The sequence below is a fragment of the Aethalodelphis obliquidens genome, unplaced genomic scaffold, assembly GCF_003676395.1.
Source record: "Aethalodelphis obliquidens isolate GAN/ISIS:26980383/991018 unplaced genomic scaffold, ASM367639v1 scaffold53, whole genome shotgun sequence".
In the NCBI taxonomy this organism is placed as follows: domain Eukaryota; kingdom Metazoa; phylum Chordata; class Mammalia; order Artiodactyla; family Delphinidae; genus Aethalodelphis; species Aethalodelphis obliquidens.
In genome coordinates, this window is record NW_020837997.1 from 8,755,318 (window position 1) to 8,780,127 (window position 24,810).

The 24,810-nt window shown below is 58.1% G+C and overlaps 1 protein-coding gene across 7 annotated transcripts in view; it reads right to left on the reverse strand.

Annotated features, from left to right (window-relative positions):
- EVI5L (ecotropic viral integration site 5 like) overlaps positions 1-24,810 on the reverse strand; it is a 29,973-nt gene that overhangs the window by 3,903 nt on the left and 1,260 nt on the right. For 4 of the 7 annotated variants that reach the window (XM_027085742.1, XM_027085744.1, XM_027085743.1 and 1 more), the window contains exons 2-13: positions 14,490-14,673; positions 12,940-13,129; positions 12,325-12,549; positions 12,165-12,239; positions 11,381-11,506; positions 10,083-10,226; positions 9,862-9,951; positions 8,617-8,714; positions 8,473-8,533; positions 5,214-5,267; positions 3,156-3,296; positions 184-429 (exon numbers count right to left, since the gene is read on the reverse strand). In XM_027085742.1, coding sequence (XP_026941543.1) covers positions 184-429; positions 3,156-3,296; positions 5,214-5,267; positions 8,473-8,533; positions 8,617-8,714; positions 9,862-9,951; positions 10,083-10,226; positions 11,381-11,506; positions 12,165-12,239; positions 12,325-12,549; positions 12,940-13,129; positions 14,490-14,626 — 1,587 coding nt within the window. In that variant the 5' untranslated portion in view covers positions 14,627-14,673. The remainder of the gene's footprint in view (positions 1-183; positions 430-3,155; positions 3,297-5,213; positions 5,268-8,472; positions 8,534-8,616; positions 8,715-9,861; positions 9,952-10,082; positions 10,227-11,380; positions 11,507-12,164; positions 12,240-12,324; positions 12,550-12,939; positions 13,130-14,489; positions 14,674-24,810) is intronic. The other 3 variants (XM_027085746.1, XM_027085747.1, XM_027085748.1) reach the window with 2 other exon arrangements.

Sequence of the window (24,810 nt, forward strand, 5' to 3'; positions counted from 1 at the left end):
GAGACCAAGGAGAAGGAGGCAGGGGCCGAGGGAGGTGCCCTGAGCTCCTTGGGGGCTGCTGGGGCAGGGGGCTCTGACTCCAGGGCCTGTCCCACTGGTCCCCCTGGCCGCCCCTTCTCCTTGGCTAGGGCCTCTTGTCATCTCCCCTTCCCCATGGTTCCCCCAGCACCTGCCCAGTCGCACCTTCTCCATGTCTAGAACCTTGTCCTGCATCTCCCGCAGGGCCCCCAGGGTCTCGGTCTCCCGCAGCCGTGACTGCTCCAGCTCTGTCTCCAGGTGGGCCACAAAGTCCTCGGTGAGGCGCGGGTTATCCTGGGGGCGGGCAGAGGGCTGCGTTGGGCCCCAGGCTGTGGCCAGAGGGGGGCAGCCTTCCTGCCAGCCGGCTGTGGGCCCAGGCCTGGCCCCACCCTGTCCACCTCCAGGGCCGGGCTGTGGGTGGAGAGGGGGGTGAGGAGAAACTCCGGATCTGCCGGAGGGGCCGGATGCCATGGGGGCCCTGATGCTCTGTGTCTAGGGGTCCTGGAAACAGAGGGGACTTTCCATGGCCTCAGGATGCCATGGAAAGGGACACCAGTGACTGGTTCCCAGGATCACTGGGATGAGGACGGAGGGTGAGTTCTCCGGGGACCCCTTCCTGTGTGTGGCCCGTGGCCTAACCACAGGGTGAGGGTGGCATGGGGCAGATGGGGAAAGAGTTTGCTGAGACTCCTTTCTTGGTCAGTGCCCAGGGGCTTCTCAAAGGTACCCTAGGAGTCCCAGGGGTGATGGGTGGGCCCAATAAAGAAGACCTGGCCGTGGGACTTCCCTGGCGGTCCTGTGGTTAAGACTCCGCACTTCCACTGCAGGGGGCACAGGTTCGATCCCTGGTCGGGGAAATAGGATCCCGCATGCCGCGTGGCATGGCCAAAACAAAACAAACCTGGCCAGTGGGGGAGGGCAGCCCCTGGGGTCAGAGCGGGGCCTGCATCTTGCTGCCCGGGGAGCCTGGCAGGGCAGCTGCCACCCTCTTCCCCCACCTGTCTAGCTGCCCAGGTCTGCTCGCTGCCCTTGACCACTGGGGGTCTCTGAGGCCCATGCGTACCAGTGGCTCTCCCTTGGCTCAGATGGGCTCTGGGCCCCATGCCAACCTCTTGCCAGGCTGCACCTCCTCCAGGAGCCTCTGGAGACGGTGCTCAGGGGCTGCACTGGCACCTCCCGCACTCCCTCCCTCTGCCTGCAGCGGCCTCCCTGCCTCACCCAGCTCTGATCAGGCCCTAAAGGCCAGAGCTCAGAGGTGGCAGGTGAATGCCTCTCTGACTGGCCTGAGAGGGGGCATCATGCCATGGGTGGGGTTAGCCCAGCCTCAGTTTCCCCACTGGCCTGGCTGCTTCAGAGCCAGGTGGGGCTACAGCACTCGAAGTTGTGGGGCAGGAGGTGGATGCAGGTGAGCAACAAAGGTGAAGTTCCACCCCCCTGGACCTGGGAGCGAAGAATCAGCTTGCACCCCTCAGGCCAGGTCTCCAGGCCTGGGTGAGGGGGCCCTCCTCAGCGAATGACCCTTCTGTCTCCACCTACTGTTTCTTGAGCACCCTGTGGTTTCTCCAAATCAGGGACCCCCCAAACACCCCTGCCCCCAGCTCACTGCCAGGCCCTGCTGGGTTCAGCCCTGGATCGCAGGGAGCCTACAGCATCCTTCCCTGCCCCTCTGGGACCTGCGCTGGGGCACGCATGCTGAGTTTGCAGGCTGCAGCTGCTGGTGGGTTGCCACATGAGGCAGGCAGCCTGCTGGGTACGGCTGGAGGAAAGTTCTGAAAGCCCTCTCTGGGAGAAGCGGACTCTCTGCAGTGCTCCAGCCCATGGGTCCTCCCACTACCCATCCGAAGTTCATGACCCCACAACAGACTTGGGCTGCCCCCTCACCCCCATCTCACCGGCTCAGACTGGTGGGCACAGGCCAGACCCTCTTCCGAGGGCAAAGTGCTGGGCGCTGGAAGGAGTTACCCTCTCCCTTGTCCCAGGTCCTGCCCTGCATGGCTGGCCCCGCCGGGGAAGCCCTGAAACTGAGTCCCCCTAAAGCTGAGTTCCCCTGCCAAGCTTAGGATTAACCTCTCCATCCAAAACTTTACTGCCTTTCTGTGCCACCCCTCCCCCCATCAGGATTGGCAAGTTTCGAAGAAAAGGGGGGATTGAAACCGAGCAGGACCCTGTGGGGCCTTCCCAAGTACAAAAACCCTTTGGTGTCCCCATTGCTTGTTTGTAGAAAAAGGCTTTAGTCTCCTAGGCCTTCCCTGAGTTCCAGAACGCAGCAAGCAGTTAATGAGGACAGCAGGTCACAGGACGCCTAGGTCCTCCTGAAGGGACACAGATATAACCATCTGACATGGATCTCTGAGCTGTTCTGCAGGAGCTGGGACCCCCAGCCAGGTGGAGGATGGTGACTACATGCTGAACACAAGCACGCACAGCCCCGCCTGGTTGGAACCAGAAGGCTGATGACGGAGATTCCTGAAACATCACCCTGTTACCTCCCCACCAACCAGCCAGAAGGAGGTCCATGAGCTGGTCTTGCATCCTAGGACCCTCTCCCCCAACACCGTCTTTACAAACCCCTGCCTGAAAGCCGCTGGGGACTTTATGGGCTCTTTTGAGCATGAGCTGCCTGTTCTCCTTGTCTGCAATAGATGCTTTACTTTCCTTCGCCACAACCCAGTGTTGGTAGATTGGCTTTGCTACATGTCAGGTGAGCGGACCCGGGTTTAGTTCGATGACAGCCCAACAGCCCTTCAGACCCTGGGGAGACACCAGGGCTCCCCCAAGGAATCACAGCCCCATCGGTGGAAGGAGGGGTCCCAGCAGGGACAGCTGGTTCCCAGGGGCTCTCGTGCTGAGGCTGGGGCCCGGGGAGGGTGACTGCCTTGCTCTCAGTGTGGAAGGCCAGACACCCTATTGGGGGCTGGGAAACGGAAAACACGGGATACCCCTGGGTGTGGGGCTGTTCGCTGCTGAGGATGGGGAAGAATCTGCACTCTGCTGTGGGTCCCCTGCCCCCCAGCAAGGAACAGGCGGGCCAGGGACTGAGGCAGGGCTGATTTGGAGCCATTTGCTCAAGAGCCCCGCAGGCAGCTGGGCATGGGGCGTGGCCTGGCCCTGGTGGCCCCGCCCACCCAGCCTGCTACCTGCTGCTCCTGCAATTGCCTGATGGTGCTCTGTGCCTTCTGCAGGTCCTGGGCCGCTGAGCTGCACTGCTGCCGCACCACTGCCAGCTCCCGCTTGATGACGTAATTCTCCTCAGCCTCCTGCGCTCGTGTCACCTGCCCCTGAGCACAGCGAGGACAGGGGGCCGTGACCCTCTGCTCACACCCCAGGCGAAGCCCAGAGAGGGTGGAGGTGGGGCGGAAGGGAGAGGGGTGAGGCCTCCCACGCTCAGAGCCTGGGATGGGGCGCCCCACGGGGCCTGGGGATGGGGGGACCGGCAGGAACAGGACACTCTGGGAGGAACCTGGAGGAACACAGCCGCCCGGGGTCCAGGCTCTGGCTCTCAGCCTCTGTCCCAGGTGAGGAGAAAGAAGTCCTTATCCAGGGCACATGGCACAGCAGAGGCTGGGCTCTGCTGGTGACGCTGCGGATGTGGGGGTAGCCAAGGGCCCAGAGGCTGGCTCCTTAGGGCCAGGTCGGGGGGTGGGATACAGCTCTCGCGGGGCCTTCTCCAGTCCTGGAGCCCGGGACTTCCACCTGCCCAAGGCTCCCCCAGCCTCATCCCTTCAGCCCACCCAATTTAGGCCCCCCGTTCCAGGCTCAGAGCCACTAGGTAGTGGGCAGAAGCTTCCAGATAAAGCCATTCAAGATGAGGCAGCAGCAGAAGCAGGTGAGTGAAAGAAGATGGCAGGCCTTGCAGGTGGGAGCAGAGAAGAGCGTGAGGGGCTGGAAGGGGTGTGTGTGTGTGTGTGTGTGTGTGTGTGTGTGTGTGTGTGTGTGTTGGGGAGGCTCAGCCGTGCACACACCAGGGCCTGTTGCTGATGCAGCCTCAGGGTCCCCGAGCCCTCCTGGGTCCCCACCTGTGTCCCCTGGAGGGAGGAAACCTGTGCATGTGCGTGTGGGTACACTCACAGATGCGCCCACACGCACCACGCGTTCACACGCACGCCCCCTCCCCCAGAGGGAAGCCTCTGTCTCCCAGGAGAAGCGGTCCCCAGTCATCCCCATGCGCAGCTCCAGGCCTGCCCCCCTCACCCCCCGGGGGATGGCAGCGGCCAGGGAAGAGGTGGTGTGGTGGTCATGTGTGGGGACCAGGAAGAAGTGGGAACGGGAGACGAAAAGCTACAGTACCTGGATTAGCCTATCAGCCAGAGCAGCGCTCTCCTACCCGGTGGAGGGGTTCCGAGCGACAGGGGGAAGAGGCAGAGCAGAAGGCGCGGGGACAGGAGAGAGGGAGAGACAGACAAGAACCACTTGTCACTAACGCAGTGGACTGTCTCTAGAAGCAGGGAGAAAGGAGTGAGACCAGAGAACCAGAGAACCAGCAGGAGAGGACCCAGAGGAAGACCAAAGCCAGAGCCAGCTCCGTCCTGGAGAGGGGTCTGCGTGTGAGTGGGGAGGGCGGTGCCACTCATGGGGGCCGCCAGGCGGGGGCCTCACTCGTGAGTGAGGAGGTGCCATCCGGGGAGGGGGCAGGGGAGGGAAGCACTGGGCCCGGTGGGTGCATTTTAATTTGGAGGCAAAGCAAGAATCAAGGCTTTGGGGCAAGGGCAACAAATTCCACCTACTCCGTGTGGTCAGTGGAGGGTCAAGCAAGACTGAGTGGGGAGCTGGAAGTAGAGGATCCCCGTCTCTACTCCCATCTTTAAAAACAGGTTGGGGGCCAGGGTCAAGGCTATGGCAGCCCCTCAACAGTGCAAGGCCGCCCCCTTCTCCCCCACCCTGTCTCCTTTCTTTTGTCCAAGCAGCCCGCACCCAGGCAGCCCGGGAGGGCACCGGGCACAAATGGATTTCCGTGTTTGCAGTTAGCAGGGTTATAACTCAATCCCTCCTCAAGCAAAGTTTCGCCACAGTCCCAAATTTATACAGCGGCCCAAATCTCAGTGAGGCTTGTGGTGGGGTCTCTGGGATTTACGCCACAGGCTTCGGGGGGGTGGGGCGCGGCGCCCGGGGCAGGAGGCTGGCTGGCCCTCTGGCTGCTGGGTCCTGCTCGGGACTGGGAGGGTTCGGTGCCACAGGCTGGTGGCCACACCCCTCACCTTCTCCAGGGTCTCAATCCGCTGCTTGAGGAGCCGGTTTTCTGTCCGAAGCCTCTATGCGGGGAGAGGGGAGAGCACGTCAGAGCCCGCCGCCTGCTTCTGTACACACAGACGGCTGTCCCTGCAGGGCTAGGCCACCTCCCGGGAGGACAGCGCCAGTGTCTCTCGCTCTGGGTCAGTGATTCCAGAAACCAGTCAAGGCCAATTCCCGTTTGGAATGGTCCACCAGGTGTTATTTTTAAAAACAAACTCTGGTTCAGTAAAAATAATGTGATCACTTTGATGGCTATGCACTGTGTGTGCAGGGGGTGGGGGGCGTTGGGGGGAGTGGTCCCTCCTCTGGAGTCTGTTTCTACCCAACGCTTGAGCCTGTCAAGGGCCAATGTGACGCCTCCCACAGGGCAAAGGCCTCTGTGTTTTGGGGGAAGCTGCTCGCAGACAGGCCCCACCCCCTCACTGCTTCACTTGGAGCGCCAGGGTTGAATTCTCAGAGGACAAACTCAGAGTCTGGGTCCAGGGGAAGAGGTCTTGCTGAACACATGCTTCTTTCAGTTTGACAACTACATTTCCGCAACCCACTGAGAGCCAGCTGTACCCAAGAGTGGTCAGTTTCCCCCGGCTGGGGTTCTGGAGATGGTCTCCTTGCTTCTGCCTTCCATCCTGTGCTGGTAGTCTTGGTTACATATTTGTGGTTTTAGGTTCCCTCACAGCCTTTTGGGAAGCAGGGGAGGTTTACATCTGCCTTGCACCTAGTTTCTAACTACGTACCCCTTAAGCAGTGGGTACAGAAATAGTTTTGATCGGTGGATTAGTGAGGGTCCTGCTTCGCTGTGGATCACACAGAACACTGCCTGGTTTCTACCGGGGAGAAACAGGCGATGGAAACACCCAGAGCACTCCCAGGAAGCAACTCTGGTCAGAGAGGATTGCAGACTTGACTGATGGGCAGGCACTGACTCATGTCATGGGAGGGGAAACTGAGTCAGAGGCAGGCAGTGTCTTGCCCGAGCCTCCCGGCTCGCTGGGGTCAGAGCTGTTGCCGGCACAGGTCCCTCTTGCTCATAGGGATCCAGAACCAGAGTCCTGACCCCTGACCCCTGGAATGTCTGCCCCCTTTCTGGCCTCAATGCATTGATGCCACAAGCTCAGCCATCCCTGGAAGAGCTGGATGTACCGACCAACAACTCGCCTCTCTCCTCTTCCTCCCAAGGGAAAACCAGACAGGGAGTGAACAAGGACTATGGGGGCCTATGTACTAATCACACTATTAAATTTATTTTTTCTTTTTTTTGCCATGCGGCATGCAGGATCTTAGTTCCCCAACCAGGGATTGAACCTGTGGCCCCTGCAGTGGGGGCGCAGAGTCTTAACCACTGGACTGCCGGGGAAGTCCCTTTTTTTCTGTATTTTTGATGTTTTGACATCCTGTGGCCTTGCTAATCCTGGAGGCACTGCCCCTCCCAGGGCTAGCTAATTCCTAGGGAGAGTAGACAACCTGCCTGCTAGCTTGCCTTCCACAGGCAAACCTGCCAATCCAGAGCCCATGCCCCCACCCACCTCCCTTATCTAACTCTCGCACACCAAGCTAGTATTTCCCCTGCTCTCAATTGTTCCAGGACAGCTAGGGACCACCCCTATAGCCCAGAGCCTGGAAATTATTCAAACTAGCCAATCCTGAACTCTCTTGAACTTGCCTACCCTGCCTCGCCCATCCCTTCCTGTGGAAACCACAATAAGGGCTCTGGCCCATGCTTTTCTCCTTCTGCCTCCTGACCCACCCTGGTGCTTCCTCATGTGGCCCTGCATGCAGAAGTGTGCCCCCTCCTGTGAGTAATGAACTCTTCTTTTGAAGGCAGTTGTCTCTGTGTCTGTCACCTCACCATACCTGATTAAAACAAATCCCAGGTACATTTTTAAACAGGCGAAAGGTGAAAGGGCACAGGGCAGGGTCAGGGGAGAAGGCATCTGCCCTGCCCTTGGGGCACGCAGTCTCCTCTAGTGATAATATTCCAGGCTGGGAATGTGGTTTAAGGATCCGCTGTATCCCTCCCTACTGCTGAGCCATCATGGTCACCATATGGCAGCAGGCCCTTGTCCGTGCATGAGCAAAACACACATACACGTTTGGACTGGTGCATCAGTAAAGCTGCCATTCCTGAGAAAGGGAGATGCTTAAAAATTCAGGACACAAGACTATTTCTCAAAAACTTACAAACAGGGCCAGGACAATGATGCCCTCTTTCGCCACTCAGGTATGGGTGGCAGGTGACCTGGATTCTAACCTAGGTTCTGTCTCTGCCTTTCTAGAGGAGGTAGGGATGACGATGATGGTGGTGGTTAATAATAATAATTATTTGAACAGGAGAGCGTCATCCCTATTTTGCAGAAGGGAACACTTAGGCTCAGAGAGGTGAATTCACCTTCCTTGCAGGTCACACAGCTGCTCTGTAGGAGAGCTGGGATTTGAACTCTGGTCTGTGGAACTCCAGTCCCAGCCACTGTGGGACTCTGCCCCTGAAGAGGACAGAGCCAGGCTGTGCTGGTGTTTGTGTTTGTGTCTGTCCCCCACCTCCACTGGACTGGGGGCCCTCAGTCCTGCTGTGACTCTGACACACAGTGCTCACTAAACGCCTCTTGAGGGAATAACCAAAATCACGTCTGGCGGGATGACAGCAGAGGCAAGGAGATGGAGGGACGTCTGGGTTCAGAGGCTCTGCACACCCAGAAAACCCTCTACGATATTGTGATTTACAAGGAATATATACTTGGTCTTTGTCCCTGGTCCTGGCACAGGCTCCTAAAACCCTGGGAATTTCCTAAGTGAGGAGAGGAATAAAGGTGTCTTTGTTATGTTAATGAGGCGACTTTTGGAAAGCCCCACCCCCACCCGCCCTAAGGATGGTGCTGCTTGCCAGGGGACCCAGTCCTGTGATGAGAGGGTTGGACCTTTCAGTCCCAGCCTGAGACCACTGGGAGGGGAAAGGGCTGGAGGTTGAATCTCAGTGGCCCTGTTCACCACCGTGTCCCCATTGCTGGTGGGGGGGTGCGGGCCTTGCTCCCATGCCGGCCTGGTGGTGAGTGAAAGGACAGGCAGGCCGAGGGACCACCTCTCAGAGCCTAAGGACCCCCTGCTGTGTGGCCCGCGCTGGGTGGGCTGCCCTCTAGCGGCCATCGAGGGGGCTCCCAAAGGCATATCCACCACCACCACCACCATCCCCCCCTTTCCCGCCAACACTGCCCAGGCCAACCGGGGACTCACTTTGATCTCGATCTGCTCCTCCATCTCCTTGCTTTTCATGGCTGCGTACTCCTTCTCCAGCCTGCAGAGGAGAGGGCCGACATGCTCACTGTCCCACCCTCGGGGACCCCGCTTCTGCCAGCACCCTGGCCTCCCGGTACTGACCTCTTCATCTTCTTGGGGTTGTACTTGACCTGGTAAGCCTTGAGGATCAGCTTGTCTGGGCAGCTGTCGAACTGATGGGGGATTACCCTCTGGAAGTACTGTGGGGACACGGGCGGTCACGGACACACGGGCCCTGACCACCTGGGGCCACCTGAGCCCCTGCGGCACCCTGCTCCCCTGGAGGAGGGCCTGGGTACACCAGGAGGGACGGCCAGAGCCGGTCGGCCTGGGCCCTCGCCATCACCTGGCCTGTTGTGTGGGTTGAGTGAGTGAGTGTGAGAAGCAGGAATCATGAGAAGGAGCTGCCTGCAGCCAGGACCTCTGTGTGCAGGGAAAGCGGCTTCGGGAGCTCCTGAGGGCGAAGGCCAGGTGTGGGTGTGGGTGGGGTCCGAGCACAGAGGACCTTCATGGAGGAAGGGGGAGACATGCCGCTGCCCCAGGGGCAGTGAGAGGAGACGGAAGAGGCTGAAGGATTGGGGTGGTGTGGAGGAAGCCAGAGGGAGGACCCGTCAGTGGTCTGCCTGCTCGCCTGGGGCCCCGGGAACCTCCGCAAAGAGTTAAGTGCAAGCTGCCGGGTGGACACAGCTTGCTGAAGTTCGGGGCCAGGCTGGCTCCCGCGCCCTAGCCCAGCTGGCCCCTCTGGCAGCTGCGGACAATGGATGCCCGTGTTCGTGGACACAACTGTGGCCTTTGTGCATTCTTCCCTGAAGCACCAGCTGGAGGACACTGGGAGGGGGCGGGGGCCTGCATGATGCGGACATGGCGGTGAGATGCAGGCCGGCCTCTTCTCAGCAGGCAGGGCAGCTGGGGTAGGCTGTGGTGAGGCAGGGCGAGAGTCTGCCCCAGACCCCTCACTCCCTCCTGTGCCCTCGCCCGGCCTGGTTGCTGGGGCCAAAACCACACCCAAGGCCTCCTGGTTTGGCCAGTATTACTATTTGCCATGTTAGGCTCCGGGGACACAGAGCTGGGGGCAGGTGAAGCGGGGGGACTCCCAGGGCTCGGCCTGGGCCTTCCTCTCTCCCTGCTGCCAGGCTGCTGGCCCTGGGATGTGTCTGGCAGAGCCTGGGTCTCCTCAGGCACCCCCCCACCCCGGTCCTCCATGGAGACCTGGGGGGGCGCAGAGGTGATGGGAAAGGATCAGGGTGCTCAGGAAGTCCAGGGCCTCCCCATCTCTCAGAAGGGCTCCACCTGCCCAGGTGCCCCTGCTGGGGGGCAAGCCTGCACGCCCTGGCCCTCCTGGCCCACCTGGGACATCCCCTCCATGTCCAGCTGCATCAGCTCCATCTGGTTCACCTGCAGCAGGGCAAGGCCCACCCGGAACACGATCTCCAGGCCCTGAGAAGGAGGCGGGGGTAGTGCATCTCTGGTCATGCTCTCCTGGGAGCCCTCCGACCCCTCCCTGAGCCCTGCAATCGTTTCCACTCCATCCAGAGTGGCCAGGAGAGGAAGGGGCATGTGGTCCTCACCTCGTACATGAAGATGTCAAAGACACGCGTGGCAACGGGCAGTGGGAAGGTGGTCAGGAAGAGCGTGAGGAACCAGGAGGAGGCATACATGGACGTGTGGAAGCTCTGGGAGCGGAAGTGGGTGTTCAGGTCCGGGAGCTGCTCCTGGGGTGGGGGGAGGAGGCCAGGCGCCATGAGGAGGGTGTTGGGCACAGCTGTCGGCACCACAGGCTCCCTCCACCCGGAAGTGCTAGGCCTCAGTGCCTGCACCTCCAGGGAGCCTTCCTTGACCTGCCCTGGGCAGTACCCCGCACTGTCTCTGGGTGGGGCGGCAGTACCCCAGAGCTCTGAGTAGCACTAGGTGGGGACGTGGACAGGGATGGCAGGAGGCCCAGCTGCCTGTGGGACGCTCACCACCGCCTCCTACAATGCTCTGTGCTTTGCGCCCAGCAACGCTCAAGGGATGCCTGTCTGACTGGTCTGAACTTCAGACTGCTGGAAAGCGACAGAAACTGGGGGAACTGAGGCTGGAGAAGGTGGTAGGACCCCCTGGAGGTCCTTCACTGGGAGAACACACCCTCGGGCTGTCCCCCGGCCTGCCCTGGGCTTCCTGACTCAGGAGCTCTTTGGTGGCGGCCAGCTCCTTCACCACGGGAGCTCTCAGCTCCCCAGCCTGGGGTGGGATTGCTCCTTCTCTGTGGCCCTGGAACACCTGCTTGCTGGCACTACCGGTCCCCTTGACCGACAGCACCTCTCCATCCTCTGGGCCTGAGGAAGGGGGCTATCACTACTGGGTGCATCCTGCCCACTGTGGCAGAGCAGGCGTGTGTGTGTGTGTGTGTGTGTGTGTGTGTGTGTACACACATACACCGGCTCTCTCTGCCAGCCAGGAGCGGGCCCTGTGGGGCTGCTATTTATAAACAGAGGCGGCTGCGGTTCTCCAGTAATCAGCAAAGGCAGGCAGACGACACCTTCCCTCCTTCTGCCACACCAGGGAGCAGACAGGAGGGCGCCGTGTGTGTGTCTGAGCCAGGCTGACCCCTCCACCCTGGCCGTAATGGCTCTGGGAGTCCCGAGCTCTGAGAAGCCCCCACTGGAAAGGGCTGGCCCCTACCTGGTCCCTCAAAGCATACTTCAGGGCAGTGCCTTACAGCCCCTTGGGGAGTAGAGCCCCTCTCTGAGCTGGAACGTCTGGATGTGATTTCTCAGGCGTGGAATTTTCAGTCAAAGAGACTCGCCAGGACGGCCGACGTTAGCACCCGTAGGTGTGGGCTGGTGGAGAGGAGGGGGCAGGCGGGACCGCCCCTGGGCCCACTCACCTGTAGCATGTACTCGAACTGGTAGATGCAGAGCCCCAGCTCTGCCATGCTGGGCTTGAAGAGCTCCCGCAGGCGGTACTCCTGCATCAGCCGCACGAACACACAGAAGGCCTCCTCCTCGGGCATCTGGGGGTGGGCGGGCAGGGGGCTGTGAGTGGGGGTGGGGGGGCGGGGGCGCCCACTGCTCTTCTTATGGCTTCGCTTGTCTCTGCTCCATTTACTTTTATTGAACGTGGACAGTGCCGGGCTGCCCGGACCCACACAGCAAACCTCTCTGGTAAATATCATCACCCTGTTTCAATGACAGGAAGCCTCCTGAGGCTGAAGTCACCTGCCCAAGGCCTCCTGACAGGAAACAGTGGAGCTGGGACTTGAACCCCAGGTCTGGCCACCTCCAGAGCCCACGGTAGAGGCATCCTCTGGTCCATTCCCAGCCATCTCCATTCTCCCCCTCCTAAGCCTGCTGGATTCTCTGGAGGAAACCCCGAGCCCCATAAACATCACACTGGCTGACCTAAGCCTGAATGTCCCACCCAACCCTGGGGGGTGACTGAGTAGGACGGCGTACCCCTCCCTCCAATCTTAGGAAGGGATAGGGGACAGAACAGGTGGCCAGCCTTCTGTGCTCACCCCCTGGGGGCCTGGCTGGGAGACTGTCAGAGGTCACAGGTGGACACAGAGGGAGGTTCTGACCTAGGAGGACACCTGATGGAGGGAACACTCTCCTTTTGTCTACCTCCTGGGGGCAGACAGAGCCGGGATGGGCCGGGCCCAGGCCACCTACCTGCATTAGGAGCAGGCCCACGATGAAGGCGCTGCCCTGGCAGTAGCCCACCTCCCGGTCCACCAGGGAGTAGGCCTGCGAGGGAACACATGCGAGTCAGGGCAGGGTCCTGCCAGGCCTGATGACCACAGCGGTTCTCCGTGGGGCCAGGGGGCCTCACCTTCATGACGTTGAAGAGCACTTCCTGGCCCAGGCTGTCCTGGCCCTTGAAGAACTCGTGCTCCGGGTAGGTGCGGGCAATGTCCCTGCGGATCAGCTTCTCGCAAGGTGAGGACATCTTGAGCAGCTCCGAGTACTGGTTCTTGACTGGCATGTCCGTGGCGCTGCACAGGAGCTGCCACACGATGGCCCGGAAATGGTGTGGGATGCCCTTGCGGATCAGCTCCTGGCGACAGGGTCAGAATGGGGGTGGGGGGGTTGGGGGGTGGGATCGGGAGGATGGGCTGGACCCCATCCCAGAGCAGCCTCCCCATGGCCACCCAGCCCGGCCTCCACCCACGCCTCACCCGGGGCCCAGAGCTCAGCCGAGCCACTGCACGGCACACGGCGTCCATGAGGCTGAATGTGCTGCCCCAGCCCATTATGGAACTCACGGGCGGGAAGCAGGAGGGTGCCTGGGGTGCCAGCCCTGATCTCCACACTCATCCCCCCCGGCCCTGGCAAGGCACCCCGAAAGTGCCCACACACCTCCAGTCCTGCCCTTTGCTCGTGCTGGGGCCCCTGGCAGACGTTCCCCACCCCCCGGCCGCCTAGCCAGCCCCGCCGCCTGGGCCACCTTGAGCAGCTTCTCCTTCCTGCGCCGCCACTCCTCCCACTCGTTGGCGATCCGGCCCCACAGGATCCATGTGTCCTCCTCCAGGTGGCTCAGGTTGGAGGAGGCTGAGGAGCTGGACACCAGCGAGGAGCCGCTGTTCCGCCGGGAGCCATTCATGGAGCGCATGGACTTGGAGTCGGCTTCCAGGAGCCTGGGTATGGCAGGGGGGGAGGGTGGAGGCTGCAGGAGCTTCCCACCCTGGCCCCTGGGTCCCAAAGAGCCTGGCCCCCCCTCCCTGGGGTCCCAGAGGATACCAGGGATTGGGTCTAAGTTGTTTTTCCTGAGCGGCACTTGCTGAGTGACTTTCGCCAGTGCCCTAACCTCTCTGAGCCCTGGTCCTGATCCCGGGAGCCCTGGAGAGGCTGCCATTCATGTGTCCCATTCTGTGCCCGGCCCTGGGCTGAGAAGCATGGGGAGTAGCTCATTTAGTCTCGTACCAACCCTGTGGGGCGGGTTTTGTAAAGATTTGTTTACAGACGAGGTACAGAGAGGGTGAGATGCTGGCTGGGGGCACCCAACTAGCAAGGGGTTGCATGAACCACCTATTTCTGAGGCTTTGACATCTGGGGCCTCCCTGACGCAGGAGGGACTGCCCCTCCCAGGCCTAGCAGATTCCTAGAGATAATTAACGACTTGCCTGCTAGTGCACTTTTCATATGCAAACCAACCAACCCAGAACCCACAAACCACCCACCTCTGTTAGGCTCTTGCACTCAGGGCCACTATCCCTCTGCCCTAATCACCCCAGGGCCGGGTACTAGACAAAGAGGCCCAGCCCCTATGCCCCCAGCTTGCTGAAGGTATTCAGACTAGCCAGTCCTAAGCCTGATTACATTGCCTCACCATTCCTTCTGGCAGAAACCACAATAAAGGCTCTTGCCCACATTTTTCTCATTCCCTCTGCCTCCTGACTGACCCTGGTACTTCCCCGGGTGGTCCTGCATGGTGCATGGTGTGTTGTGCCCCTCCTCTTGGAATCTGTGCGTAACAAACTGTGGGTTTTTTTTTTTTTTGGCCATGCCACGCGCCATGTGGGATCTTAGTTCCCTGACCAGGGATTGAACCCGTGCCCCCTGCAGTGGAAGCATGGAATCTTAACCACTGGACCACCAGGGAATTCCCCAAACTGTCTTTTTAATGGCAGTCATCTCCTGATCTGCTGGCCTCGCCATACTGGCATAATAATAAAACCTACACTTTAAAACAGGGGGTGGGCCAGAGGAGAAGTGGGAAGGGCCAACACCAGAGTCAGAGGATTTACTCTTCCCTTCAACAAAGGCTAGAGAAGTGAAGGCCAGGTCCACTGGGCCCCCTGATACTGTGGCCTCCTCATCTGAATGGGAGAACCGTCTGGTGGGAGGTGACGGCAAACATCCTTGTCAACTCTGTTGGAGCTGTCACTTGGCCCAGGGCCAGGTCTAGCTCTGAGTGTGAGGTGGCACCAGCAGCTTCTGTTTGGGGCCCAGGCTATACCCCTGGGGCCTCTCCCTTTCCCTCAGGTCCCAACTCACCTGTTCTGCTCTTCGAGTTTGGCCAGTAGCTCTAGCTCATCGGGGCTGAGGTTCTCGGAGTCAGAGGTGGGGGAGCAGGTGGGGGCCGACAGGGCCTCCTGGGACGAGGAGTCGGGGCTCAGAGTGGGGCTCGCCATGGTGGGCAGGCTCCTCAGCTGCGAGCAGGGCCAGGTCACAGCTCTGTCTGGGGACCAGAAACGTGTGGTCAGCTTTGGGCAGGGTGCCCACCCTGTCCTGCCGGCTCTGGACCAGTGAGCCTGCTGGTCACCCAGAGACATTTCCTCGCCCGGGCTTCCCATCTCTGGTCTGTCCACTTGGTCACTCCTCATCCCCATGCACCCCAGTCTAGCTGACGGCCTGGCCGGCTCCTTCTGCCCCGGGGGCTGGCTACTGGGATCCCTGCCTTTGTAGTCCAGCGCCTGGATGGAATCAGGAGGGCAACAGCCAGCGCCTGAGCTGTCCTACTGTCCCTGCGCATGAACACCAAGTCTCAGCTGACACCCTTGAGTCTTCAGCAGGGCCAGGGGCCAAGGCTCCCCGTCACACTCAGGGTCCCTGCTGCAACCTTGGGGGTGCCAATGCCCCTGCTTTGGTGGCTGTTCCTGACAGCTTTGGTCCCTGTCCCCAGCTGTGGCCTGTCCTGGGAGCCCTGCCTCAGCATCTGACCTTCCCTGTCTCATCAACCAAAGTGGGCTGCTGGCACAGCCAGAAGCAATTATTCTCTACTGTTAATTGTCTGGTGCTGCCAATGGCCAGAAGAGTCAACTCCCCTTGGGCTGGGAAGCCAGGGACATGTCAAAGTGCTAGGAATCTGTGCTCTGATGGCATCAGAGTGAGAGCTACAGGCTCTGATCAGTATCCTGCTCTTGGCCTGTCATGTGCCAGGTGGGTGCCGGCCCATCTCTCCTACTCCTCCTGGGGATGGTCCAGCCCCACCCTCCTGGGAGCCTCAGGGACACTGGCTCCAGCTCACCACTGTGCCGAAAGCAAAGGCTCTGGTCTCAAATGGAACAGCGTCTGAAGTGTGGCTCTCCTTGGACCTCACCTGACCTGGCTCTGACAGCTCAGCCACAGAGGGGCCCTCGCCCAGTTCCTGGAGAGGGGGCATCTGGTCTCCAGGCAGCAGGAGGACAGTCACAGGACAAAAGCAGCCCATTTTGCACCTGCCTGGCACCCTCAGGTCACTGAGCACCTTCCCACAGCCCAAGCTCAGCCCCCAACCAGCACCTGAGGGTCCACAGGTCAGCTGGACTTGATCCTGGCCATGCACTTGATTCTAGTCTCCTTCCCTTGTGCTCCCCTGTCAAGGGGCAGGGGGCACCATTTTTCTTTCACCTCATGGGGGCCTCATAACCCTCCCACCCCAGGACTCTGTGGCTCCCCAAGGCTACTGGTTCTGCTTCTGGCCCCTGAGGGCCCCCGAGTTTGTCAGGCACTGAGGGCTCTAGCTTTTGGTGAGTGGTACAAACTCTAGACGATGGCTCCCATCAGAAGCAGAAGACCTTTTCCTCCTGTTGCCCCAAAGACCAAGCCACGGTGCGCCACCAAGCCAGGAGTTAATCATTCCTGAGAGAGGGACAGTGGGGGCCACTCCGGGGCGTCCCGCAAAGTCTGTGGCTGGCCTGCGGCGGAGACGGGCCATGGACAAGGAGTGCTGACTTGGAAGGATCTCTCTGGGCAGGGAGGGGCTGGGAAGGCTGCGTAGGTTTCCCAACTTCAGAGCTGGGAGAGGGGAGTAGGTGGTGGAGGCGAGGATTGGAGCCCCATAAGCACAGCTGGATTTGGGGAGTACTGGGGGCCTCAGAGACAAAGACCACACGTGGCCAGGGCTGGGGCTGGGGTCCACTGTCTCTGTGCTGAGCCCAGGGGACCCCAGCCTCAGAAGCACATTGCCTTCCCCCGCCAACCCCAACCCTGGCCTGCAAAGAGCCCAAGAGAATGGTTCAGCTCTGGGTTTCCGATTAAAAGAAACTACTAGGGCAATCCACTAGCAGAGTTTGCTCAGATACTTATCACAAATTAATGTGTATTTCATACAAGAAATAAAATGTATTCAATACCCAGGGCTTAAATTTGCAGTCTGAGAGGCAGAACCTTCTGGTCCCTCAGGAACTTTCTCTTGACTCACCCCCATACTCTCTAAATGCTGCGCAGCCCCAGAAGCCATCCTCCTGGTGCACGCACAGAGACACATACTCCTTCACACTCACACACTCACACTTACCCACAACCTCACACCCCACACACTCAGATACATCCACACACACACACTTACCCACAACCTCACATCCCACACACTCAGATACATTCACACTCACACACTCACACTTACCCACAACCTTACACCCCACACACTCAGATACATTCACACTCACAAACCACCTCACACACAGTCTTGCGTGCACATGCACACTGCTGACATACACTCACACACAGTCGCAGACCTACGCGCTCAGATACACAATCACACACTATCTCACACCCACACACCCCTTTGACCATACGTGCACATGTACACACACACACGCACGCTTCCTGCACTGACCAGGTCTCGCCACGCCTGGAACCGAGTACATACGGATGGACATGGGCTCACTGCCCTCCTAGCTCTGTGAGCAGCCCTGTCCCTTCTCCAGAGCGCCCGGACTCTTACTGCCTCAGTCCCTCCTTCCCTGGCGCTTACTGGGGGTCATCTGAGGGCCAGGTACTGTTCTAAGGACAGGGATGTGGAGTGGAACGAGGCGAATGAGCCCCCATCTCCCAGGGCACGTGGCTGCCCTACCCTTGCTGGATGGGCACAGAGACGCAGACACGAGCCAGGTCCCCTCTAGTGCTGAGGGGCCACTGGCCTCTGAGATCCACACACAGGCCCTCCAGGTCTGGGGTCCCAGCCTCTCAACGGCCCCATTTGAATGCCCTTTGTTTCTGCTTCACTGCAGCCACCCGAAGGGGGTCCCTGGCTCCTGCGGAGTGGGCAGTGGGCCACCTAATGCCGTCCCTGCTGGCACCACCGCCTGCCACGCCCTTATAAGGTGGCCCATGGCTTCGGAAGCCCAGTCAAGCCAGAGGGGTGGGAGAAGACTGCCGGTGAGCTGGGGGTGGGGTTGGGGGGCAGAAAGGTCCAGATGCTGGGGACCCTCCACCTCCCTTTTCCTCTCCCTCGCAGGGGCGTTTGGACACTGCCAGTCACGCTTCCTCCTTCTTGAAGTACTCTCCCATCTAGTTTCCAAGAGGCCAGGGTCCTGAGGCTCCTCCTGCCTCGGCCCAGCCTGGCACCCCTTCCTCCACAGGCCCTGCTTTGGTCCTTATCCCTTCATGCCCTCGGTGAGTTCACTTTCAGGACTTAAATGACCAGATACATGTCGGTGATTGTGACACCCTCGTCTGCAGCTTCTCCTTTCTCCTGAGCACCAGCCAAGATTGCCAACTGGCTCCAGAATGGCTCAATCAGATCCACCACCGGGGTAGGAATCACGACTGTCTGGGTCCCTGCTACTTCTGCGACCGGCACTGAGCCTGGTACAACCTGAGAGTCGAGAAATATTGGAGGAATAGAACCTGCCTGCCCACCCACCGGTATTTCCTTAGAGCCAGTCAGGTCCTGGGCACCATGATGAGGGCTGAATACTGCTGGGCAAAGACAGAAGCAGCCCCTGCACGCCCAGAGCATACAGGGGTGGGGGGCGGGCAGAGACCAAGAGATGATCACCTGTGCTTTCTATTACAGATTGAGAGAAACGCATGGAATAAAAGATGAGGTAGAGAGGAAAATAGTCTGGCAGTTCCTCAAAAAGGTAGACAAAGAGTTGCCAATATGACCCAGCAATTCCGCTTCTAGGTTATCTACTTGAGAGAATGGAAAACGTACATTCACAGGAAAACCTGTACACAATTCTTTTTTTAATTCTTTTCCTGGCCGGGGTGCACGGCACGTGGGATCTTAGTTCCTCAACCAGGGATAGAACCAGCGCGCCCTGCATTGGAAGCATGGAGTCTTAACCACTGGACCTGCAGGGAAGTCCCACCTGTACATGATGGTTCACAGCAGCACGATTCACAATAGCCAGAAAGTGGAAGCAACCCAGACGTCGATGGATAAATGGATAAATGAAATGTGGTCCATCCAGACAATGGAATGGTATTCAACCATCAAAAAGAAGGAAACTGATTTTTTTCAGTGAACTCTTTCCTGGCAAACCACCCTGCCCCCGACCACCTCCAGGGTTCTGGCTCACTTCTCTCCCCTCTCCCCAAAAATACCTACCCCTATACCCCAGCCCAAGGCACATTCTATGGCAATTACTACCATACACACCTGCCTGCCCTACTGGGTCATGAACCTTCTGGGGGCAAAGGCCTATCTTCTTAATTTTCTACTCCAAGCCCCTAATGCAGCATCTGGCCAATAGTAGGTGCTCAATCAATGTCTGCTGGATGAAGGAAGAGAAAAACCCCTGTGCTGCTCAGCCAGGTGATCAAGGTCAACACCATCAGTGATAAGTCATGTTGAGAGCATGTGCACGTGATACGCTGACATGAGAAGGGCACTTCATCTCTGGGCCTTTCTCCCCAAGACTATGAGAAAAACATGTGACCAATCCAGATTAGGAGACACTTTAGAAAATCCCTGACTAGTCCTCCTCAAAACTGTCAACGTCATCAAAAACAAGGAAAGCCTAAGAAAACTGTCCCAGATAAGAGGAGCCTCAGGAGACTTGACAAAATGTCCTACGGGATCTAGGAAGGGGCCCTGGGAAAGAAAAAGGAAATTAGGGAAAAACTAAGGAGATCTGCATAAAGTATGGACTTTAGTTAATAATAATGTATCAATATTGGTCCATTAATTATAACAAACTTACCAGATGATGTTACTAATATGGGGAAACTGGCTGTTAGTCTGTGAGGGTGGGGTCTGTGGGAATGCTTTGTACTATCGTCTCAATTTTTCTTTTTTTTTTTTTAAGAAATGATGAGAGATTACATCTATTTATTTATTTATTTTTGGCTGCATTGGGTCTTCATTGCTGCGCGTGGGCTTTCTTTAGTTGCGGCGAGCGGGGGCTACCCTTCATGGCGGTGTGCAGGCTTCTCATTGCGGTGGCTTTTCTTGCTGCAGAGACCAGGTTCTTGGCACGCAGGCTCAGTAGTTGTGGCTCGCAGGCTCTAGAGCGCAGGCTCAGTAGTTGTGGAGCATAGGCTTAGTTGCTCTGTGGCATGTGGGATCTTCCTGGACCAAGGCTTGAACACGTGTCCACTACACTGGCAGGCAGATTCTTAACCACTGCGCCACCAGGGAAGTCCTGATCTTCTCAATTTTTCTGTAAAGCTAAAACTGTTTTGAAAACTAAAGTCTATTTTTAAAATTAAAAAAAAAAAGATTCTGTACCAGGGTAGACAGAAAAGTAAAGGACAGTTTTATAACATGTGAGAGGTACCCTAGCGAGTAGAGAGTTGCTCACTGGGTCTCCTGACGAGGCCGTAGAGGAAGAAAGGTTTGCATTTGGATTTCTTTTCTCTTTCTTTTTTTCTTTAAGTACTGACCAAAGTATTTTAAAAAAATCATTTCATTTTATTTTCACTGAGCGGCTTGCGGGATCTTAGTTCCCCGACCAGGGACTGAACCCGCGCCCTCAGCAGTGAAAGTGCAGAGTCCTAATCACTGGACCATCAGGGAATTCCCTGCACTTGGATTTCTGACTCCAGAGCCTTTGCCCCAAGTTGATCAGCTGAGCTGTCACTCTGCATTCAATGACTTTAGAAACAACCTATGTAAAACACCGAATGCAGTGAGCGCTCAGTAAATGACTTACTCTTTTTCAACAGGGAGAGTGAGTGAGTGTGTGTGTGCCATCTTTCAGAGGCAGGCAGAAGACCCCAAGACTCCTTTAATTTTGCTTTCCTACCTACCCCGCCTCCATACCCCACCCCCTACCAGCCCAGCTTCTGATCCTCTACCTCTAATGATTATGGGGACCCAGAGTCATTTCTAAATCTGAAGCCTTGAAAGATGCCACGTGACCCCATCTGCCCAGACAGACTATCAGCTGGGCCACTCAGACCACCCCGACTCCTGGGGAGACGGCCTGACGTCTCCGGGTCTTTTCCTTGGCCATGGGGTGGGCATTTGATGGGCGAGCTGCCCCTCAGGTAACAAGAACGACTGCTGGAATTCAGCAGTCACTGCCGGCCCTCCTCTTGTCCCCAGTTCTAGCCGCTCCTCCGTGCCACTCGTGATGTTTCCACATCCAGGTACCTTCCTCCATGGCTGTATGTGTGGATAAATGATCCCAGATCTCTTGGCCTCCCGGGAGGACTTCAGGGCCAGCAGCCTGGGTTCAAATCCCTCCTCACCTACTTTTCTATCTTTCTGATCTGGGTACAATGTGCTTTGTCTCAGTTTCCTCATCTGAAAACAGGGCTGATGATAGTACCGACCTCACAGGTTTTGTTGGGAGGAGTAGATGAGCTAAAGCCTGTCAAGTACTTAGTTCAGGAGCTGGCCCATGATATTTATCTCCCCTTGGGTAGAAAGTTCCATGAGGGCAGGGGCTGGCTAGCCCACTAGTGGATCCCCAGAGTCTAGTGTACCATTAGGCATCTGGTATTTGTGGACTGAATAAACAAACTTCCCCTCCTCAGCAGGCCCACCCCTTATGTGGCGGCCCTGTTTAAATATTAAACGCAATAAAACTAAAATCATTGTTATTGATAGTAACAGCAGCAGCAGCAAGTACCTTCAGGCTAAAATCAGCTGTGGAAGGACCTGTGGAATCCCTTAGGACCTGTGGAATCCCTTCTGACCTAAAAAAAAAGTTTACTACCTTGCATGTCAGCAGCTACTTTCTGCCACCATCACAGGTTCCTTCCTGGCAAATCCCTGATTTCTCTATATTTCAGTATCCCTGAGAATGACAAAGGAAACAATTTAAAGCCCTCATAAGCCTTCCAGGGACAGGTGGATAAGAGAAGTGGCATCTTGTAAAGGATCTCGGCTCTTCAAAGCCAAGATGGTATCTTTCCTGCTGCAAAGGCTGGCTGGGCCAGGGCCCAGGGTGAGGTGGGTCGGCCCTGCCTTTGGGGGCTCTCCAAGCAGATGGATCTGACCTCTTTCTACAGAAGAGATCCAGGCCCTCTTTCAGAAGTGGGTGAGTAGGGAGGGCTGTCAGCTCCTAAAATCAACCAAGTGTCTACTGAGCATCTGCTATGTGCCCTGTTCTCGCCTAGGACTCAACCATGAATAGACAGAGACGTGCCCTGCCCTCGTGGGACTCTTGGGCTGGGAGATAGCCCTCAATGAAACAATCTCACAGGGACTTCCCTGGCGATCCAGTGGTTAAGACTCCATGCTTCCAATGCAGGGGGCACGGGTTCCGTCCTCGGTTGGGGAACTAAGATCCCACAGGCCGCGTGGCGTGGCCAAAAGATAAAAAACAACAACAACAACAAAGAACAATCTCACAAACACATCACGGTGGGCTGAGAAATCAAAGAAAAGTGCCAGTGGGGCTCTTGAAATTTCCCTGGAAGGGATCAATCTCTTCCCCAGCCCCGGTGAGTTGTTAGTTCTCCTAAGTAACCTCCCTCTTGCCCTCTGTTTGGCTTCTAGAACATGTGTGCAGCAGACGTCCCTGGGCGGGGAGGGGTGGGGTGGGGTGGTTTGCTGCCTTTCCAAGTTCAATTCCAAATACTGGTCCCTTTTTTTTTTTGCGGTACGCGGGCCTCTCACTGTTGTGGCCTCTCCCGTTGCGGAGCACAGGCTCCAAACGCGCAGGCTCAGCGGCCATGGCTCACAGGCCCAGCCGCTCCGTGGCATGTGGGATCCTCCTGGACCGGGGCACGAACCCGTGTCCCCTACATCGGCAGGCGGACTCTCAACCACTGCGCCACCAGGGAAGCCCTCAAATACTGGTCCCTTTGACCAGGGAGTGTCCCATGGTGTGTGCCCCTTGGATGGCATTTGGGACACAAAGGCCTATAGGATGAAACCCACCAAACAAGGCACGCTTCCCTGCGTGCACCATGCTTGCTCCTGCCGCCTGGGCCTCTTCCAAGCACTTAGGCTGCCTGGAACACCCCTCCGTGCCATGCCTGCCCAGAGAGCTCCTCTCCCAACTCGTATATCATCTCTGCTCCACCTTCCCTGATGCCCCGGGGATGCACCGGGCCCTTTTCTCTGCTCCACAGCATGCTGTCCGTTAATCTGTCTCCTGCTTCCACACAGGATGGGATGGTACGGGCACGGGCTGGAATGCTGGTTCCTCCGGGTGGTTTGGGGGGATTAAATGAGATAGTATATCAATGGGGCTTGATACAGGGCCTGGTGCGCAGCACGGCCTGATCAGTGTGCGTTCCTGGTTTCAGCTCTTGCCTGCTGACGTGGAGAGGGTCTTTAGATGCAGGGCAGGAGCCACCCCTGACGCTCCTTCACACCCCAGCCCCTGACTCGATTCCCAGTACGTGGTGGAGGCCTCATCCGGAACAACCAGCACCCATATTCTGCAAGAGGAAACTAGAGCACAATCCTCCGTTCCCCCTGCACCCATCAAAAGCACATGCACAAAGACCCGGCCCCCGCCCCCCAGTCTAGGGTAAAGGGCACTGATGTCTTTCACCAGCCCTTCCCGGGAACCTTCCCGTGTTTTCCTAAGGAGTCCACAGTCTATCCCGGGGAGGCTTCTGAGCCCACTGCATCTGCACAAAGTCCCCCCTGGGGAGGCCGTGGAGTTTGTTTCCTGTGTGCCTCGTGACCTTCAGAAGTCTCCTCGTTCAGTCCTCCCTTCAGCACGTGGGCAGAACAAACCTCTCCCCGCCCTGCGTCAGAGGTCTACGTGGGGTGTGGGCACTGCCAGCAAGCAGGCACCCGACTGCCCTCTGCCCCCCGGGAGGTCCCTGTGGGGCCACAAATCCCACAACCAACTGTCTCTTAGCCCTGATGTAAACTGGCTCAGCCATGGAAAGACAGTCATTATCCACTGAGGCATCAGCTAATTCCAACCAGGGGCCCAGGATGCCCAGTGACTCTGCCAGCACCCACAGGTGGGTGACTGCCCTCCTGGACCCCACTGACCCCTTCCACCTGGTGCCCAGGGGACATTCAGGGCCACATCCTAACCCCTCTGGCTCCCCTGCAGTACAAAGTCCTGGTTTCGGGATTTCTCTCCCCATTTTCTAGATGGGTAAGTCGAGGCCCCAAGGCTAGATGCGCTTTTCCCCAGAGCCATCCAGAATCCGCTGGTAAATATCCACAAGGAAGCCTGGGCTTGCTCCTCTGGGGCTTTCCAGGCGTGCTTATGTCAGACAGGCAGCGCCGGCCTGATCTGGATTCCCCTCAGGCAGGACCTGGGGCTCCTTTGCAGTCCCTGCGGTCCTGGCTGCCCTGTCTCGCCAGTTCTGTGATCTGCCCTCCTCTTTGACTTGCCTCATCCCAACCTGCAGTCAAACCAAACCACCTGCAGTCGACCACAGAACCCCAAGGGAACACACAGGTTGGACCCGAGGATGTGGGCTGTAGGGCGGGAAGAGCCAGTACACCTGGAAAGACACGATGACATGGGTCCCCCAGATCCATCCCAGCCTGGCTGAGGGGAAAAAAACCAAGCCGACTCCTCACTCGTGTTCCACCCGAGCCTCTTCAGCACATTTTTCCCTTCTGAAAATATTCCTTAACAAAGAGCTGTCTGCTTCTGGCAGGCCCAAACCCAGCCCCACTGGGTCTCAAATGCCAGGATCGAAGGAAGCTGTTTCATTTTGGCATGACATGCCGGTCGTGGGTGAAAGAGTTCTCGGGGCTGTCAGGGGCTGCTCCTGCCATCTGAGGCCAGCGGGCGTGGTGGGGTCAGGATGCTGGTCCTACCAGTCTGGTCAGGCTTCAGGACCAGGGCCAGGAGCAGGCGGTACCCCTACCCCTCTGCCAGGGGTGGCAGAAATCAGGGGGCAGCCAGTGGTTCTTTTGGGGAGACTGGTGTAGGCGAGAGAGGGAGCATCCTTCCCTTTGAAGAAGGGTAAAGCGAGGGAGATGAATAAAGGGGAAGAGGCCTGGGGCAGGTGTCCACAGGGGTGCTGGGAGATTCTGGGTCACCCCGCCACCTCCAGGGCCCCAATAGGGGCACAGGCTCAGGGAGGCTGGTGTGGATGGGAAGGCTGGCTGCCTGGGGCCGGGCAGGTAGCTCATGTCTCTGAGTCTCTGCCTGAGCTGGGAGCTGCGGGGGCCTCCAGGAGGACCTGGGCAGGTGAATTCCAAGGAGGGGTGCCAAACCAAAGTGCTGAGGAGCCGTGTGTGTGTGTGTGTGTGTGTGTGTGTGTGTGTGTGTGTGTGTGTGTG